This window comes from Liolophura sinensis, chromosome 10 (genome assembly GCF_032854445.1).
Source record: "Liolophura sinensis isolate JHLJ2023 chromosome 10, CUHK_Ljap_v2, whole genome shotgun sequence".
In the NCBI taxonomy this organism is placed as follows: Eukaryota; Metazoa; Mollusca; class Polyplacophora; order Chitonida; family Chitonidae; genus Liolophura; species Liolophura sinensis.
The window spans coordinates 18,148,261-18,168,431 of NC_088304.1; the positions used below are offsets into that span (position 1 = coordinate 18,148,261).

The following is a 20,171-nucleotide window of genomic DNA, read 5'->3' on the forward strand; positions in this document are numbered from 1 at the left end:
GCAGCCACTCGTCCGGTCGACGTAGACACACAGATCAGCTGTCCCAAGAAGACCGGTCTGTGCACGAGCAAATGAGCAGGTCTTACGGCATTCACCACACAAACCAAGACGAACCCAATCCGCAGCTGAACCACCAACATAGACTTAGTCTGTCCGCCATGTCGGCTGACAGCCAGGAAATCCTGATTTAGGCACTTCTCACCTGATTGGCTAGCAGCGGTGATAGCAAATAGCAGGTTAAATCTTATGTGGGACTTGTAAGCCATACTACCATTTTTTGTATTGTGCCATCGGTTCCACTTAGCCAAAGTTTTATATCTGCAACTATCGCGAGGGATTACACCACGTAAATATCATTTTCTGTCATATCAAGGATCTTTGTTCCACACCGTGGTGAATTAGCTGAGCTTAACATTTCCTTTAAACTGGACCAGCAGCACATGGATCATTACTAACATCGCTAAATTAGTCACCGTTACTGACAAACAATATACTGTCATGTACATAAGCATTTTGTTCGTTGAAATGACATTCAATGTGAATAACTAACTGCATTCGCTTGCTGTGGCAGTTTCGGTGGGTCCCACCCCCCTTCCCCCAATCGTACTCAAAGGGCTTGTTTGCTCGGGTAAAATATGTAGGTTGACCATTCAAATTAATTAAAGCCAAGACAGACATGGTGATCGCTGATCTTTAGCTCACAGAACATAATACCAACAAACTGTACAATGTGCGTAGAAAGAGGATGCACTGATCAAATTGGTAAATTTGTATGGTTCTGTAAAACTGACGCCAAAAAAATAAGCTTTGATTTACTTACGTGTAGACTTGTCTGTACATTAAAGCAAATATGCCTAATTGCTGATGTGATGCTGGTAATATTTCATCGACATTATAGTGGGCCAGGTACACTAATATACTTTCAAATCAATCATTAATCTGATTCTGTTTTCTCAGGATTGGCATTTCAATTATACAATTTTACGTTTATAATCTTAAGCCCCGCCCAAACTATCCAACATCGTTCAAATTTTGTTGACTCAAGTTGAATCCTGTTTAGGTATGTTGAGTGTTCCGTCCACACTACAAATCAGATAGGTCAGCATTGTCCAACACTGTTGTCGTGTGTTAAACTGTACTTTTTTTACCCAACTTTCGATATATTGGAGGGAAATTTCCATCTTTCTCTCCAATGCATTAGACACAATGAGGAACAGCCTGAAAAATAGTGTCGTGTGTTCATCGGCTACGCTTATTGCCATGGCCATACTCCCATATCAAAAAAACGGTCACATGGTGAGATCAGTTTCTCTCTTTAACCCTTGGCGCCGCCATTCTGACCAGGTCACGTGCATTAAGACGATCACGTTTTTTCTACACGCCCGCTGATTGGCTACTTTCTCTCAATTTGACTCAACTTGTGGACAAAAAATACACATGCACATTTTCGAATCAACAAAGTTGGATGGTGTTGAGTGTTGTTGGGCCGAGTTAAAGAACCCGTTCAAAACTACTCAACATGGCTCAAGTCGTTGCCTCAACTTCAAGCTGACTCTTGTATCAACAAAAGTTGAGTGTGGTTGGGTAGTCTGGACGGGGCTTTACAAAACACAACAATGTTCATGTAAACATATATTTATATAATCTACGTTTCTCAAAGAAAATACTGAATATTACTTTCATATCGCTTAAATGAGTATGCTATGTTTGGACCAGTTACAATTTGTTAATGAAAATGCTAATGACAAATTACCAATTTATATTATTATGTTTTAATTCATAAAGTTTAAAAACTTCCATACATAACATTTTTTGTACAAGAGAGATTCTCAGATTTGGTTTCATTAACAAACTGAACAACAAGGTTACGCCAACAGTGTACTGAAAACACACATGGCCTGCTGGTGAATCAGGATTCCTTATTAAGTACAGTAAACTACAGAAAGTTTCTACCACTACTATAAACTTGCTATAAAGTGTCAGCACCAAATGACATTTAGTTGTCTGTATAAAAAATCACTTTCTTGCAGCAAAATTTGAAGTGATTTAGTTTTCTACATCTATCTTGTCTTTCACTGTCAACTGTCTCTTAATTTCAAACAAAATTACTCCTGTGGCCACGCTATTGTTTAGACTCTCCACATTCATTGCCATGGGAACAACCACTGCTTGGCCGTAATTATCGAAAACAGCTTTCTTAGCCTGAGGTGAGGGTCCCTCTGACTCGTTACTGACAACCAACACTGACGACGTCCTGCTGAAATCCACCTGGTGGTAAACGTTTGATGGTAGTTGTAGTCTTTTGAACAATGCTAGAGTGTGTCTGTCTCTGTACAGTGTTTTCTCATTGTTCGATCCTGAATCCATGTCAAAGTCCTCAGAGGCTTGCAGGGTGCCTTGGTCTAAAGCTCCTTTTGATGTGCTCTGCTCCAGTAGCTTCCTTAAGTCCTCTACCCGGAGTCTGCTCCTGTAATCCTTTGACTGGCGTACTTTACCCACATCTGCCAAGCACACCATCGACTCGGCAGGGAAGTAGCTTACCACAGTCTCCCACTCTAGATTGTTAATTATGGGCACCCGGAAATGACATCCTGCTCCTGAGCGCAGCACTTTTGGCTCCCAGATATCCACACAGCCTACAAAACAAACAACATTTAAGCACATAAAGGGTAACCTCAGCAAAGCAGTCATACCAACAATACCAGCAATGAGATAGATGACAGGCAGTAGGAGAGATCAAACTTGTTTCATTCATATTTGTGTTCTCTCTTTTAAAAATATTCAAGTTCACAAGAAAATTAACCTGGTTAATTAATTATTCACTTACATGTATATCTAATATTGTTTATATTTATTTGATGTAATTTTCTAGTCACTTTATTCCTTGTACGTTCAAACATGCAATTTTTTGAAATAAAATCTAACCCTTGTATTCACTTGTCATGTACTTTGCTGAAAACCTAGAGGTGTATTTCACATTGGAGGCTATTAAAATGAAAAAAACAAAACCTAAGAAATGAAGCAAGGCTAGTTGATAGCTGATCATTTATTTCTTACATTTTTTAAATACAGTCAATTCTATGGTGGGCTATATGAACCATATAACCTTGTGGGTATTCTGACCTCACAAGAAGTTTTCCCATTACAATTTTTCATTCTGGAATAATTCTCAAAAAAAGGTGAATGTAAAGAAAAGAAAAAGGTGATGTGACATCTTAGTGCCTTACCCCTGATAGTCCATAGTTCACCTTAAAATTCCAACACTTGACAAGAGTTTATTCAGTTAGAAAAAAATCAGCATATTTTTACAGACCATTTTCAATGGCCTTTTTTCTCATGCTGACTTTTCTATGCAACTTTTCCTTTAAATGGTTCTCCCGTAAGGGGGAAGGCCTGTCAGCGGATGGTTGTGGGCTTCTTCAGGCTCAGCCCGGTTTCCTCCCACCATAATGCTGGCCGCCGTCATATAAGTGAAATATTCTTGAGTACAGCGTAAAACACCAATCAAATAAATAAATAAATCAATTAAATGGTTCTCCCCGATACCTTTTTTGATACAGATGTTCATAATTGTTGCACCACTAATAGCAACAACACCCATGTCTGCTGTCAATACCTTTTGTACAGAGGATTCGCTCACAACCCACGGCGGCTCCCACCCGAATGATGGTCCCCAGATTCCCTGGATCCCTGATGTTATCACACACCAGTGTCACCGGAATAACATCTGTCCTCTCCATGCTTATCTCCCCTTGATTAGGAATTTGAAATATACCTGTGAAATATGTAAGACTGTTTATACTGGTCTTGATGGGGCAAAGTTTTTAGGGACATTAACTATTCAAAAACAACACAGAGCATGTCTTCACAAAACCCCACTTGTAGATGAGAAAACATTCCCTAAAGTTTGTATTGAATGTTGTTGTTTTTACTTATTTGGTTCATGCATAAAAACATACAGAATCATTTTTGACTGGCCTGTGTGAGAGATAAGCAAGTAAAGCATATGGCAAGCCTAAACTGAATTTTTGTAGCTATAGATGATTCATTCACGTGTGATCTAGGTTGCAGTGCTTAACCCAGGAAACCCCATCTCCACTGTCAACCAATCAGCCTTGATTCTGAACATAAGGTTAACCTGGGTGCCCCGAGGTTAAACTATCAACCTTTGGCAGGTTGCTGACGAACTTCGCAATGGGTGACAAATAAAAAACGCACACCATATTGAGGAAAGACAAAGGGGTTTCAACAGACGTTAGACTGCACAAATGGGCACAGGAATGCTGTGAAACCCTTCTTGTTAACAAATTCCCGAAAGTCCTGGACGAATTGCACATCCAAGTCATTCTTCTTGTTAAATTTATTTATTTATTTGATTGGTGTTTTAGGCCGTACTCATGAATATTTCACTTATACGACAGCAGCCAGCATTATGCTGGGTGGAAACCAGGCAGAGCCCAGGAGAAATCCGCAACCATCCGCAAGTTGCTGGCAGATCTTTCCACATACAACCGGAGAGGAAGCTAGCATGAGCTGGACTTGAAATCACAGCAACCAGATTGGTGAGAGACTCCTGGGACATTACACTGCGCTAGCGCGCTAACCAACTGAGCCGCAGAGGCCCCTCTTCTTGTTAAAAGGTTATGGTATAACAGTATTATAGCAATCCTCACCCATGACTCCTGGAGGTGTCACCAAATCTGACCATAGTTTTAGACTGTGATGCTGAACTTTGTATATTGGCACTTTTAAAGTGTCCATGGGAAGATCTTCCAATGCTTCTACTCTGCTGAAAAAAAGCATCTTCAGTACGGAGCCTGCCTCAACTGCATCTTTTATCAGACGACTGCCTTCCAGTAACATCTCCTTCTTCTTTTCTCGATGTTTGCGAGATTTTGCACACATCATAACAGGCCTGATAAAACATTATCAAAACACGATGCAATTAAATATTTGAAAAAAAAAAAAATGATGCAGAAAGTGAAACAGATGTATTCAGCTTTGTGTGCTCCAAAACTGAACAAGAGACTATTATGAACGGAAATTTTTGACCTAGAACAGCAAGCGCTATACCAATAATTCCCACTTTATAAAGTAACTTCATGTCCTTGATAGTGGCAGCTAAGAAAACTGAATGTCCTTGAAAAGAAACAAGATTTATCTCCCTTTTCACATTTCATTGGTGTTTTACGCTGAACTCAAGAATATTTCACTTATATGGCAGGGGCCAACATTGTGGTGGGAGGAAACCGGGCAGAACCCAGTGGAAACTCATGACCATCCAAAGGTTGCTGGAAGACCTTCCCACATACGGTAGGCTCATATGAACAGGCCACCAGTAAGTAGATAATATGTCACATATGTAATGTTTCTGAGACAGACTGAGGAGGCATCAATCTTTGTCAAGCGAAAACTAATATGTCACATATGTCATGTTTCTGAGACAGACTGAGGAGGCATCATTCTTTGTCAAGAGAAAACTATAAAACTATGTTCTCGTATACACTAAGAGCTAGTCTTACTTCTTGCATAAACCCAGAAAACATTAATTGACTCTCATCTGGCTGATAAATTTCACAACCTGTGCATGTATACCTTCATCTTTCTGTAAAACTACCTTCTGTACAACGTTCCTATAACTATATGTTTTAGGCCTAATAGAGCTGTTAATCCACAAATATATTTAAATACACATGGATTAGCTCAATAAGTCTCTGTTTAATTATTACCCAAAACGACTGTCATCCTTTTCTCTCAGTGCTTTATACTCAAAAACTGTCCCATTTTCAAGTCTCTTCTGGACTGACTGAAGCCTTTCTCCCTTACTTGACGCAGGTGACTGCAATTTCTGATTGACAGGCTGGTTTTGCACTTTTACGGCACTTGTGTTGTTGTTGTAACCCATATGACTTTGACTGACTTTAGCTGACTTTGATTTTGCACGTGATTTGGCCAGTTTCCTTTCCTCTTCGTCCGGTGTTAAGACTTGCAACATATTTCTCCTCAAGCCTGACCGGCGCTCTCGCATTTGCGATTTATATATATAGAAGAAATGGGCTTTATCTTTCAACAAACTTGCTGAAAATCTCAAGCACCACGTGCGTGCCGCCATGATGGATGTAAACAACGACTCTCAGCCAATGAAAATAGAGTACAATGTTTATCGGGCAAGAAAAATTAAGAACCGGAAAAGAAAAATTCATGGACTTGATCGAATGATGACCTTTTCTATAATAGGGGGATAGCTAAACTTTTACAACAAAGACAAGACATCAAGAAATAAACTGTTTGATGGGTCTGCACTCAACTTGTTTCCAACGATGTGAAAGGTTAAGATTTATCTCTTACCGCCATTGTCAGCCCAACATAAAACCTTTCCCTAAAGTGTTTTATTTACTAACTTAATTCTCATTATTATATCTAGATGTCTTAGAAAGCAGAGAAAAGTATTTAATTACCAACTCTGACAAAATTTTATTCTTATTTACCTTTAAAGGCCACATGATTTAATGCCGATGCTTTTAGACAACCATATAGAGACAAATCTGTACATAACGTATCTAACACTTGTCTCACATTTCTTGTTTATATTAGGAAATAAGAATGATTCTGAATCGTATGGCACATCTCCCCCGTTTTATCTAAAAGTCCTCTTTCGGATAGGATTAAGTCTACAATTTGACATGACCTTTGCACCTGCCACCCAACCGTTGTGGCGAGTTCTTGTAGCAGACAGCCCTGTTTTTTAATTAACGATCGATCAAACCGCCCCTCGATTGTTAATTTAGCAGATCTTGTTTTACATCCTCTTCCTTCGTCTCCAGAAGCTTTGAACAACCATGTCAACTAAACGCGCCTTGCATTTCGTTTTTAAAGTAGGGAACAGGACCGAAACGGCCAAGTTTTACAGGGATATACTTGGCATGAAGGTACGTATTCACGTGTGAATGACAGCGTTGTGTTATATTTGAGGACGTCATGGCTTTTTTTATGCATTACATTGGTGTTTGAGGGATTGTTACTGCTGTGCGCTGGGATACTGTCACAGCGACACGAACAGTTATGCGATGTTGTCCGCCAGAAATAAGTCTTCTGTAAACAGAGTGTACCGGCTGGTGGCGGGGCAAGCATAGGCTATATGCCTACATGCATACATAAATTGTATTCATATACTATATCCAGTGTATGTGGGTCATTGACAGGTAGGCCTGTAGATATACGTACGTGTGTCCAGTCTACAATAGATATATTATGATTGCTATCTGCACATATTATAGTACTGTGTTAGTCACGTGCCAGCACATTAAAATTTCACTCTCTGGCTAAAGTTTTTACTATTACTGTTAGGCCTACAACATATATGTGTTTTAATATCCCCTAAAGTGCCGAGGGAAGATCTAGATCACATCATATACATATATGTGTGTTTTTATGGGCTGATCTATGCACTCATTTAAGTAGGCCTACCCTATTTCTTCTAATTTTTGGAAACCTGGTCTGCTCATTATAGCCAGTAATTGTAGCAAGAATATTGAGTTTCTTTTTTCTCACATGGTTAGACGATCTAATGAACAACATACTCATATCTTTACTTTTGCAAAAAGCGGGTAAAGAAATGTAATATTCTACTCTCAACACCACTAATATCTGTCCAAAAAATTAGAAGAATTAGGGTATACTTGTTAGTAGAAAATGTAGAAAGAGCTGAGCTGGGGAACATTTATTAAATAAACATCTTTCCATGAATGAATCAAGTTTTTTTTGTGAATTCTGCTGTGGTATAACAGCAAACCTCACCCATGACACCTGGAGGTGTAACCAAATCAGACCACAGTTTTAGACTGTGATTTGTAAACTCTCTGTCGTCCCCTATAGAACTCATCCATGCATACTCTACTAAAAGCATGTAGAGGTGCATGCATCGTGGCATGACACTGTTGTCATGTGGTCATTTGGTGTAAACTGTACTCCACTGAATTTGCTGAGTCATAATTGATCATGTGATTTGTTTTCACATGGTATTAGAGTGATATAAAATTCTGCTGAGCTAAACACCTGATGTTGCATAGAAAACAAAGGTGATTTTGTTTCCTGCATGTTAATGAATCTGTTATTTTTCTATGTTGCCATTTTCTTTTTTTTTCATGTGCATTTCACCTACTTGTTATAAGAATACTAAAAGGATCAAGTTGATAAAAATGATATTTATTTGAAAAATTGAATTTACCCTACAACTTCTAATTTTTGGGACACCTGATCTGCTTTTTTTAGCCAATATACATGTAATTATTCTTTCACATGGTAAGTCCATGTAATGAACAACATATTCATATCTTTTTTTCAAGTAACTGGTTAGCGCGGTAGCGCAGCGTATTGACCCAGGAGCCCCTCACCAATACGGTCGCTGTAAGTTCAAGTCGAGCTCATGCTGGCTTCCGTGGGAAGGTCTAGCAGCAACCAGCGGATGGTCGTGGGTTTCCCCCAGGCTCTGCCTGGTTTCCACTCACCATAAGGCCGGTCACCGTCGTATAAGTGAAACATTCTTTAGTACGGCATAAAACATCAATGAAATAATAAAATAAAGAAATTTTCCAAGAAACTGGGAGATATGTATTTCTTTGCTTTCAGCGCTACGAATATCTGTTCCAAAATTTAGAATAATTTTTTTTCACTAAAGATCATTTCAGTAATGAGCTTCAGTCACTTGTTTAATTTTTTCTCGCAAAACAGAAAGAAATCATGTTAGTCTGAAACAAATCATAACAAAAATGTATTTTGGTTTGCTTTTCAGTTTTTGCGTCATGAAGAATTTGAGGAAGGATGTAAAGCGGCCTGCAACGGGTAAAAATTGATGATGAATGCCAGTTGCTTTTCAGTGGATCTTATGTGGAATATATATTGCAAAATTTTACCAACTGGTATAATTTGATGCATAAAGCTAATGTATTTCACCTGTTTATTGGTATGTAAAAATGCACTGCCACAAGAACGTAAAGACATTAAAATGATAATTTTGACACCCATCCTTAAGTTTTTCTAATCACAAATTAATCGAACATAATAAAACAACTCTCCAGCGGCCCTGTAAGGTGAATGAATCAATTTGAATGTGTCACTTGATAAATATGTCAGTTTAGTATGTACCCATATGAATAGGTGTTCCAGATTAGAGCCACAAAAGACAAAATTATGAGGAGTTAGAAATTTAAAGAAAAATTATATTTAGATTTTTCATGTAGAAAATGTGTAATATGAAGTTCCTTATATGAGATTCTCATTATCAGAAATATTACACAATATTGTATATTATGTTACTTATTTGTAGTTCAGCATCCTTGTTATTAAGTTACATATTTATTTATATATTTACATATTTTTAATATCGTAGTATTAAATTACATTCTACAATTTCAAAATAAGGGACAGAACAGTACCTAAATTAAACAGCTATTTTTGACCCTGAATAAACTGTGTAGGCAATAATGTAATGAGTAAACAACTTTTTTGTTTGAACTGTTGCATAACGTATTTGATGTAAACTTCCATAAATGTCTAAGTACCCCGCAGGATTCTAAAAGTTCTGTTGATGATCTTAGAAAAGTGTTTTGAGATTTGTTTGGAAGGTGAGATGACGTGCTATGGGAAATTGTAAGTTTCAGCACCAAAAGTAATATTTTAAGACTTTTAATATCCCCTAAAAATGCATTTTTTGGTGGGAAATTCCACATCAGTGTCAAACTCAGTAGAACTTACTCCATGTTTTTTTTCCAGACCATATGACGGGAAATGGAGCAAATCTATGGTTGGTTACGGGCCCGAGGATAACCATTTTGTTGTGGAATTGACATACAATTATGGCATTGGCAGTTACAAGCTTGGAACTGATTTTAGAGTGAGAATAAGTTTTTGAAATCTTGCGTTTGATTTTTCTGAACCTTTGATTTGATTTTTCTACCTTAATAACAGTATCTTTAGAGGTATTGTAGTGTGTTCATGCGTTGCTTATGTCAGATGTTTGGTTGGATACCACAGATACAACGAAAATACACTTGGAAATCTTTCTATGGATATACAACTTCTTGGTTTGTTAACACGACGTTTCGATGTAGCTACTAACATCGTTTTCAAGTGAATGACATCAAAACATTAAGCCCTTAATGCTAGCTTAATGTTTTGATGTCAATTCACTTGATAACAACAATGTAAGCTTAATGTTAATGATGTTAGTAATTACATTGAAACGTCATGTTAATAAGCCAAGAAGCTGTATATCCATAAGAAAGACTTCCCAGTATACTCCCTTCCCAACTTCTAAATGCCACTCAAACATGACACCATGAAAATGGCATTAGTCTTCTTCAAAATGGCATTGGTTTTCTTCAAAATGGCATCGTTTTTTTTCTTCAAAATGGCATTGGTTTTCTTCAAAATAGCATTGGTTTTTTTCTTCAAAATGGCATTGGTTTTCTTCAAAATGGCATTGGTTGTCTCCAGGCTTTCCCCAGTTTTTTTCCACTATAAACCTGACTAACAAAGAAATACGTGTATTCTTGATGACGCTTTAAATCCCATTCATATACCATTAAATACATAAAAAATTTCAGTCAATAAATTAACAACATATGGTGCCACTAGCCAGAGGTGCATTGAAGCCATTGAAGTTGAACCCAGCCACTGATGCGGTCAGCCACCGTGTAGTGAAAGTGTTTTGACAGTAATTTCCCTGGGACACTATCTCCAGTCTTTTCAGTTCAGTGCATGTGATTGTTGTTCTTGCCTTAGGCTTAATATCTGTTGATTTTTAAGGTGTGTAGAGAAAAGCACAGGTGTACATAGGTTGTATCTTGGCAAAATACTGATATATAAGCTAAGTAGCGTACCTGTCTGCAGGTGGGTGCAGACTGGTAGGGTGGTTTTCATCGATATGCATCTTAATAAAAATAAATATGACTGAAAAGTGATTATTATTACTATTATGAAGTGATTGTCTGAAAAAAATCCATTTGTTTAACATTGTGTGGGTAATAGAGTACAGTGATATGATATAACTGTGAGGTGTATTCTGTATACTTATGACTCCTCAGCCTCTCAGCTCTAAGGGGCATTTTCATGACCTTGTCTGTCTGTCTGTTCGTCTGTCTGTCCCCATCTTTATAACCGTCACGTCAGTTGACCTTGAAATGAAATTCAAGAATTTTTTTCTCAGATGATTATTGCCTGGCTTATCCTTGCATTGATTTGGATATTGACTGGCTTAATTTGCATAACTAGACAGAATTTTTGTCAGTGCCATATCTCGGAACTCATACAAAGGAAATGCATGGAGCTTTACAGAGATGTTCATTGTGACTCATTTCCTCCCACCATAATGCTGGCCGCTGTCGTATAAGTGAAATATTCCTAAGTACTGCTGAAAAACACCATTCAAATAAAATAAATAAATAAAGAAAAACTGTTGTCATGTTGAATTAAAGATTGGAATATGCCTTTACCATGATGCATAAGTTGGATATTAAGTTTGTCGTCAAAATTACCCTTTAAGATTATCAAAAGTAGGGTTGGATGCATTGCTACTCACAGTCTGTGGTTGCAACTCATCTTATTATTCAATGTAATATCACTGAGCTTTTTTTCAGGGCATCACAATTCATTCCAAAAAGGTTATTGAAAATGCCCAAAAGAATGGTTACCCGGTAACTGAGGAGGGAGACAAGAAGGTGGTTATCTCCCCTGATGGTTACAGATTTATTGTGGTGGACGAGGATGTAAGGGAGGTAAGCAAGTATGGTAAATCTTTAGCCTTTTTAACCGCTAAGATGCAGGCTTCTTAAAAACGAGCAAAATTATTTCTCTTCACCTCATAGTTTTTCTCAGAATGTTTTAAAAAATTTCGTTGCTGGGGCGGTTGAAAATTATAGTTGAAATTGTAGTTGATTTTATATCTGAAATGGTATGTCTACAGTTCCATAATTAATGAATTGCATTTTTGTGGCCGATATTCCGTTTTAAAATTATATTAAACTACATCATATACATTGATGAAAGATATGTTGAAGAAAGATCTGACCAAACACCCAGAAATAGGCGTTCACATAACTTAGATCATCTGCATTTTACTTGTATAAACTGTGGAGCCCACACCAGCAAATGGCAGCTTTCTGTAAATACATGTTGTTTATAATGGCATATCATTTAAGGAACATTTTTTTCACTACAATAATCTTCATTTACCACATAGTGTTTCCATATTAAAGTTTTTCACACTCATGATATGTAAACTGTGACTGATATGTCCATGGGTAATCAGTCTGTACTCCTTTCTTTTGAAGACCCAGTTAAAAAAGTGACTCTAGCTTCATCAGATTTGAAAAAGTCAGTTGGTAAGTTGTTTTATGTTATAGCCTAAATGTGTCTGTACTATATACAGTGTGTATATGGTATATCCATTTTCTTGTTGCTGTTTTTCATACTGAGTTGATTCTATGTTACATTTCTTCAATTAAAGCAGTGTAATTATCAGTAGAAAAACCAATGAATAACACATCATTTCTTGAGTTTCCAGTTGGTATAAATGTAAAAGTTTTGCAGTAATGAAAACACGATGAAACAGAAATCGGTTCTGACAAAACATGTATTATCTGTAAGCTTTTCAGGATGAATGGCCACTTTCTTATTCCACCTTTTCTTCTGTGACAGACTACTGGTCAAGGCTAGCTGGGATGACGGTGTACACCCAGACGGAGAAGACCGCTCTGCTGGGCTACGGTGATGACCAGGTGACATATCTATATATGTGTATGCTAAATGGCCTAAAATTTCGACCAATCTTTGGAGACAAATAAATGTCATATAATATTACCTTTGGTGTTGAAACTAACATTTTCTTAGTTGGATACCATTGTACTTTCCAAAGAAACGTGAAAACACTTTTCTGAAACCAATAGAACTCTCAGAATCTGGAAACTTGAGCAGTTTTGTCATGGACGAAATATTAGGTCATTTAGGGTAGATATGCTGATGGATCTAACACTTTCAAAATGGTACTTGCTGCTGGTGCTCAGCACAGAGAGGTTGAAACACGGAAAAAGGACTGGTGGGCTGGTGTCAGTATAATGTGACTGGGCGGGGTGTCATGTCTGGTGTCTTTTTTACGTGATACTTCATTGCCATCAGTAGACTTGTCCTGCCACCAGAAAATACAGTATATGCACCTGTAATGAGTCCTCACTGTCTTATGGGTATAAATTTTAAATCACAGTTTCTCACCAGCTACCTAACAAATCCCTGGACCTAATTACCATAGCGAGAGGAGTTGGACTTGATGCTGGTGCCAGTTGGCTGCTTTGAAAACTACTTTTAAACTGAATGAACAAGAGGGAACCTCCTTGTTTGTTGAGACATGTACATATTCCGCTAGTTATTTAAGATGCACACCAATTATCTGTTTAATGCAACCCTGAGCGTACAAAACTGTGGACTGATTGTGGCTCAACACAGTGTGTTGGGGAATGGTACCTGTCTTTGAGTCTGAAGGAATTATTGAAGCTTGTCTATTCACAAATCTACTGACCACTGTTATTTCAAAGCTAAACAATGAAAATATTGGGAAGTTGAGGTTGTGGCTGAGACACGCTAAGACACCCAAGGTGGAGGGTTCAAATCTGGTTCTGGACAGGGATTTTGTGGATACCGTGAACACAAACTTGGTTGGGCTTTGCGGATACTAAACAAGCAAAAATGCTCGTGTGAACATATGTGATTTGGTCAAACATGTGTCTTCTGTCAATTTGGCTTGCCTATATGTACACCACATGTGGGGAAGGTTTCTCAGTAACTTGTCAGAGGTTTGTGGTTCACACCAGGTACCCAGTTTCTTCTGTGCCTAAAACTCACCTCCATTGTATAAGTGAAAAATTCTTATGGTGGGCATTAAGTTATAATAAATGAAAAAATGAAAATGTTGGAACTTTACAAGAATCACAGTAACCGGGAGTTCATGTTTGTGAAACATTATGACATTCCTGTAGAGTGTATGTCTTGTTTTGCTTCCTCCACAGTGTAGCCTAGAGCTGTACGACATCGGAGGAGATGTGGATCATGGGACAGCCTTTGGACGGATTGCCTTCTCTTGTCCAGCCGCAGAGTAATCCATTTTGTACATTGAAACATGATATGGTTGCAAAGAAGTCAGTTGAAATGTAAGTTCTCAGGCTCCAATGTTAAATTTTGTTTAGCTTTTCAGTACTTAGTACTTTCAATTTATAAAGGGACTGAAGCATTCCAGATTTCTGGTGCTTCAGTGATAAAAGATGGTGTTGCAATACAAAGCATCTGTAAAATCTTATGTAAATGTATCGGGTGGGCATAAAAAAATGGGCCATACTTTGACACTCATATCGCTGAAACCCTCTTAGGTCAGCTTCTAAAAATTTACACACTCAAAAGCCATGATGTCGTAAGTATACACACCAAATTTCAATTTCATCCTTTAGGATTTCTATTCACGGGACCAAAATCAAAATAGAGTCAAAAATGCATGTTCCGCACATTTCAAATAATGTTCTACCTCGTTTTACTTGAAAAGGCAATCAATTCCTTGTCCGCGACAGAGAAAACCATCTTGATTCAGCAAAACTTGTGCCTATCTGGCAGAAGGGCTTCTCTGACATTTTTCCAGATGACACTTGATTGACGCATGTCACACAGGTGCAGCACGCGCTCTACTCATGACACCTGAGAGGGTTATGCAGTGTGGGTCACCAGAACGTGCGTTTTTTGAGGCTATGTTTTCATTTTAACCCTGTGTACAGCCTACTCAAGCTATGACCTGAAAATTGGTCAGTATATTAACAAAATCATGCCATTTGAATGTCTAAAGTTTGAAAGGGTTTGAACAAAGGATAATGGAGCAATGCAGTATCAAAGTACGGCCCATTTTTTTATGCCCACCTAATATCTAATATATGAAGTAAATTGTTACCACAAAAAGTATTAGGTGTGGGAACAATACCAAATCTCATATTCGTTTATTCTAGTTCATAGAGCATGAGATTGAATACCATGTGCTATAGTGTGATGGAAGTTAACCATTTATCATCTCTAACCTGTCACTAACTAAGTTGATCTCTCTGCTCTCTCACGTACCAGCTACCTGGAATAGAACAAACTATGAAGTCGGAAGGACAGAAGATCCTGACCCCTCTGGTTAGTCTGGACACCCCTGGTAAGGCCACAGTCTCTGTGGTCATTCTGGCTGACCCGGTGAGTCCTGTGAAAGGGCAAGGTGGAATTGTTATAGTGACATTAATAGAACAAATCATGTTTTGATAAAGAAGCTGAGCCCCATCTAAAAGGCCATTTCATGCTATTTTATATCTGTATGTAATACGTTGTTTTTTGAGGAGATCCCCACGTGGCCATTGGCTGTGGGTCATCCCTCAATAAAATAATAAAAATTAAATTAATTTTAATCTTCTCCTGTGAATAAGGTGCGAACAAAGATTAAGGATCTATAGTGGATTTTTTTTTTACCATAATGAACAAACAATTTTATGTTCGTAAATGATAATCCCATGTTGGTTAGATCATTGACTTCAGATGTCAGGAGAAGATTCCGGAGTTTACCAAGAGTTGTTCCCCTGTTGTGTTTTCAGGACGGACACGAGATCTTGTTTTGTTGGGGACGAGGCATTCCGAGAACTCTCCCAGGTGGATCCGAATGCTGACAAGCTTCTGGATGAGGTATACCATTGATGAAGAACATCAGGGAGGGCTGTAGTGATCCTGGGGTGGGGTTTGGGAAGGTGGGTGGAGGTGGAGGGGGTGGGGGGAGGTGGTTGGGTGGTGCTGCTTGAGAAAGTAGCTTGATCCTGATTGATTCTTCACTTTATTGGGTCACTTTTGACTGTTGGAATTTGATTAATGTGTTATTAGGTAATGTTAGATTCAAAATTATTCTACTGTGCTACTGAAGTTGAATTTTTGATTATAAGTATTAATTATTAGCCCCTTGTGGCATAAAAAAGCTGTCTATAAAATTGCAATAACTCTTGTTTTGTCTTTAATTTTGACAGGCTGTTGCTGCAGATAAAAGTGATGAGTGGTTTGCGAAAAAAGGTCGCACAAAGGCATCGGCGGAATGATACCTGAACTGACACTTCACGCAGAACCTACCTTCTTTGGCCCTGCTTTCTTGACTAAGAATAAACCATATCAAGCTGTTCATGATCATATTTATACGAAGACTGATGGAAGGGTATTGAGGAAGGAAATTCACCTTCAGTATACCTACAGGTATATGTCAGCATTTAATTACAAAGGGAAGTAAATCTTGTAACTCATGGAAGAACATAGGCCTCTTTCTGATTGGATGGCAATATACCACTCATGATTATTCATGTTCTGTGAGATTGATATTCATGGTTACCAGATTTGCATCCCTTTAATTGAGACTCTGCATGTCCAGGCACTTCACCCACCTATGGCAGTAGCTAGCAGAGAACGAGGTGAAAGATAACATGGGAAGGTATCAGGAAATGAATGACAATACATATAAACAATGTCCTGAGAACAGCTGTACGATAATGAGAGTTATAGTATCTTAGACAACAGAACAATTTACACAGCTTCCAGTAGGTAAATTTGTGAATGTGAACAATGCCCTCTGTGCACTTCCATTTTTTTGTTCAGCTGAGCATCAGCTTTGGCTGCTACGTGTGATTGATATTTAGTGCCTTACTCGTGAATATTTCACTAGGAGACTGTGGTTTATAAGGATTTGGGCAGATAATCGATGCCTGCAGGATACCACCTCATTCCACAACCTAACTAGTGATCTGCATTGATGGATCCCTGAGGTCACCCAGCCAAGAAGGTCCGCACAATCCACTGTGATGCCAGCTTTGGCCTATTGATCGCAAATATATTTAAAGAGCTACTGGCAGGAAAAAGACTACTTTTACATTTTTAATTGAAAATAGTATGGCAGACTTCATAGTCAAGTCTCCTTCCATGAATGTGAGTTATTTTGTGTATTCAGTCTGACCATACACGTACATCATGTGACATCACATGTATGGGAATAGGCCTGACCATACACGTACATCATGTGACATCACATGTATGGGAATAGGCCTGACCATACACGTACACCATGTGACATCACATGTATGGGAATAGGCCTGGCCATACACGTACATCATGTGACATCACATGTATGGGAATAGGCCTGACCATACAGGTACATCATGTGACATCACATGTATGGGAATAGGCCTGGCCATACAGGTACATCATGTGACATCACATGTATGGGAATAGGCCTGACCATACACGTACATCATATGACATCACATGTATTGGAATAGGCCTGGCCATACACATACATCATGTGACATCACATGTATGGGAATAGGCCTGACCATACAGGTACATCATGTGACATCACATGTATGGGAATAGGCCTGACCATACACGTACATCATGTGACATCACATGTATGGGAATACTCCTGACCATACACGTACATCATGTGACATCACATGTATGGGAATAGGCCTGACCATACAGGTACATCATGTGACATCACATGTATGGGAATACTCCTGACCATACACGTACACCATGTGACATCACATGTATGGGAATAGGCCTGACCATACACATACATCATGTGACATCACATGTATGGGAATAGGCCTGGCCATACACGTACACCATGTGACATCACATGTATGGGAATAGGCCTACCACAATAGTCCCTCTTTAAAAATAAATCCATTAAGAGAAGCTAATAAAAGGTAAAGCGACATGTATGCATTCTGCTAGTGTCAGTGGTGCTTAAAATATTTGGATTACTGTTTACAAAAAGTGAATAGAAACAAAGGTGAGATGAAGAATTTTCCAGTTGGTGTGTTTTAATTCCAACTGAGAAGTGTTTTCACATGTGAACTTCAGATATATGTATCCTTCCATGCTGAAGCTGAGTAATGGTAAGTTTTCCCATACAATAATTCAGCTCCAGGCTGACTTGACCTTTGTTCTCTTGCAATGAACAAGTGCGATGTTACCAGTTAGCCCACAAACCATCAAAGCAAAGGCTGGAATGAACAATGTACTGTACAGCTTGGACCTGAATTACTGTAGGTGGGGAAAGGTTCAGTGTTAGGGTTAGATTGAGGTGGAACAAAACTAGGGAGCATGAAGAAACCTTATTGTCATCTTGTTTAAAAGATACCTGTAACAACAGAAGAAAAAAAATACTTGGCTTTCAACACTTGACCTCCTTGAATGAATATTACACTTTAAGCCTCACTAGGAGCCACCATCTGGTCAGAGTCTGTCTTTTATTACTGCAAGGTTACTTAAAAGCATATTCACTTATAGATGGCTTGGACTGGAAGCTGTGTTGGATCTCAAATAGAAGAATTCCATTGTCTGATTCACATGGTTCATCGCATCAAAGCACGGTCCAGGAGATACCATGTAAGTGTTTTGTTACAGATCCAACATGGCCTGAGCACTAGTCATCTATATCCAATTGTAACACCATCTAGTTTACAGATTTTTATTGATGCTTGTCGATTTTTTTTCATCATGCAGTGGTGCTGGATGCCTGAATTTTGTATATGTGTCTATTCAAATAATGTATGATTATTTTATCTGTTGACAAAAATAAAATACCATTCCATTGAAGGCTCAAACATCGGTATAGATTGGTATTATTTCATGTGTTTATTTCACTCATAATGTTGTTCCTAATTTTAATTAGGATGGACAAAATGCATACATGTGAATAATAGATTAATTTTACCTCCAACAACTGAACTGCCCCGGTTACCATGACAATGATAGATCAGCTCCTTTGCACAAAGCACCATGAAGATCACAAACATGTAACTACCATGTTGACATAATACCCAGTTCGATGTGTGGTTGCCATGGCATAAGGATAAGAATGTTTTCAAGAGGCCAAGGCTTTGGACAGGGAATGTGTATGTGCTGACCCTCTCCCCCCCCTCCATTCATTGCTTGTTGCGCCTTTCCGGCAATAATAACGTTGACCACCCTCACGCAGCCGTTTGAGGAGTGTGCATAGAGGTACATTAAATATGGTAAAACTCTCCAGTAACTTGGCAAAGGTCAGTGACCAGTTACTCTGCTTTCCTCAACCCATAAAACTGCCATTGCATAAGTGAAAAGTTCTTGAAAATGGTCCTGATGAGCAACAGGCAATTTAATAAATACATCAGTGTAGTTGTCCATTAGCATAAAAGCGTTATAAAAACCCTGTAGAATTTACATGTTTCCGTACAAGCTGGTCTAGAGTCTAGGTCAGGTATATAACTGTATACAGGGCAATGTTATGACTTGGCAAAATCATCACACAGAGACTGGGTGTGGTGTCATGTCTGGTGTCAGTATACAGTGACTGGGTATCATGTCACCTCTGGTATCAGTATGTAAGTGCCAGTGACTGGGTGCGGCATCATGCCTAGTGTCAGTACACAGTGACTCGGCGTGGTGTCATGTTTGTTATCAGTATACAGTGACTGGGTGTGGTGTCAACTCTGGTATCAGTATACAGTGACTGGGCATGATGTCACCTCTGGTATCAATGTACAGTAACTGGGTGAGGGATCATGTCTGGTGTCAAGTGTACAGTGACTGGATAAGGCATTCTATCTGGTGTCAATATACAGTGACTGGGCATGGTGTCACCTATGGTATCAGTATACAGTGGCTGGGTGAGGGATCATATCTGGTGTCAAGGTACAGTGACTCAATGTAGTGTCATGTTTGATGTCATGTTTACACAGTAACTGGATGGGAGGCCTAATGTCTGGTGTCAGTATACAGTGACTGGTTGATGCAATCTGTCTGGTGTCAGTGAACAGTAACTGGATCGGAGGCATAATGTCTGGTGTCTGTATACAGTAACTGGATGGGAGGCATAATGTCTGGTGTCAGTATACAGTGACTGGTTGATGCAATCTGTCTGGTGTCAGTATACAGTGACTAGTTGATGCAATCTGTCTGGTGTCAGTGAACAGTAACTGGATGGGAGGCATAATGTCTGGTGTCTGTATACACTAACTGGATGGGAGGCATTCTGTCTGGTGTCAGTATAGAGTAACTGGATGGGAGGCATAATGTCTGGTGTCAGTATATAG

The 20,171-nt window shown here is 38.7% G+C and overlaps 2 protein-coding genes across 3 annotated transcripts; one reads left to right on the plus strand and one right to left on the minus strand.

The window, feature by feature from the left end:
- Nucleotides 1–1,799: 1,799 nt before the first annotated feature.
- Nucleotides 1,800–6,055, minus strand: LOC135476163 (rRNA methyltransferase 3, mitochondrial-like). 2 transcript variants are annotated; one of them, XM_064756089.1, is made up of 4 exons: nt 5,730–6,055; nt 4,674–4,915; nt 3,617–3,775; nt 1,800–2,636 (listed from the first exon to the last, which is right to left on the minus strand). In XM_064756089.1, the coding sequence occupies exons 1-4, from the start codon at nt 6,026–6,028 to the stop codon at nt 2,047–2,049; spliced, it is 1,290 nt and encodes a 429-aa protein (XP_064612159.1). In that variant the 5' UTR covers nt 6,029–6,055; the 3' UTR covers nt 1,800–2,046. The 2 variants fall into 2 exon arrangements, with proteins under 2 accessions (XP_064612159.1, XP_064612160.1); XM_064756090.1 differs by having other exon boundaries at nt 5,827–5,932.
- A 693-nt stretch (nt 6,056–6,748) lies between these two features.
- On the plus strand, nt 6,749–16,142 carry LOC135476946 (glyoxalase domain-containing protein 4-like). The gene is given in 11 exon segments (XM_064757093.1): nt 6,749–6,929; nt 8,792–8,841; nt 9,772–9,892; nt 11,637–11,787; nt 12,330–12,380; nt 12,697–12,776; nt 14,058–14,142; nt 15,146–15,261; nt 15,654–15,668; nt 15,670–15,741; nt 16,074–16,142. Coding segments are annotated over 11 exon segments (900 nt in total). The 5' UTR covers nt 6,749–6,839.
- Nucleotides 16,143–20,171: the final 4,029 nt, after the last annotated feature.

Excerpts from the sequence above, each read along its gene's own strand:
- LOC135476163 (XM_064756089.1), bottom strand. The coding sequence starts at position 6,028 with ATGCGAGAGCGCCGGTCAGGCTTGAGGAGAAATATGTTGCAAGTCTTA. Across the intron at positions 3,776-4,673 it reads GACACCTCCAGGAGTCATGG|GTATATTTCAAATTCCTAAT; the intron begins GTGAGGATTGCT and ends CATATTTCACAG. Across the intron at positions 2,637-3,616 it reads GCGAATCCTCTGTACAAAAG|GCTGTGTGGATATCTGGGAG; the intron begins GTATTGACAGCA and ends TTTGTTTTGTAG.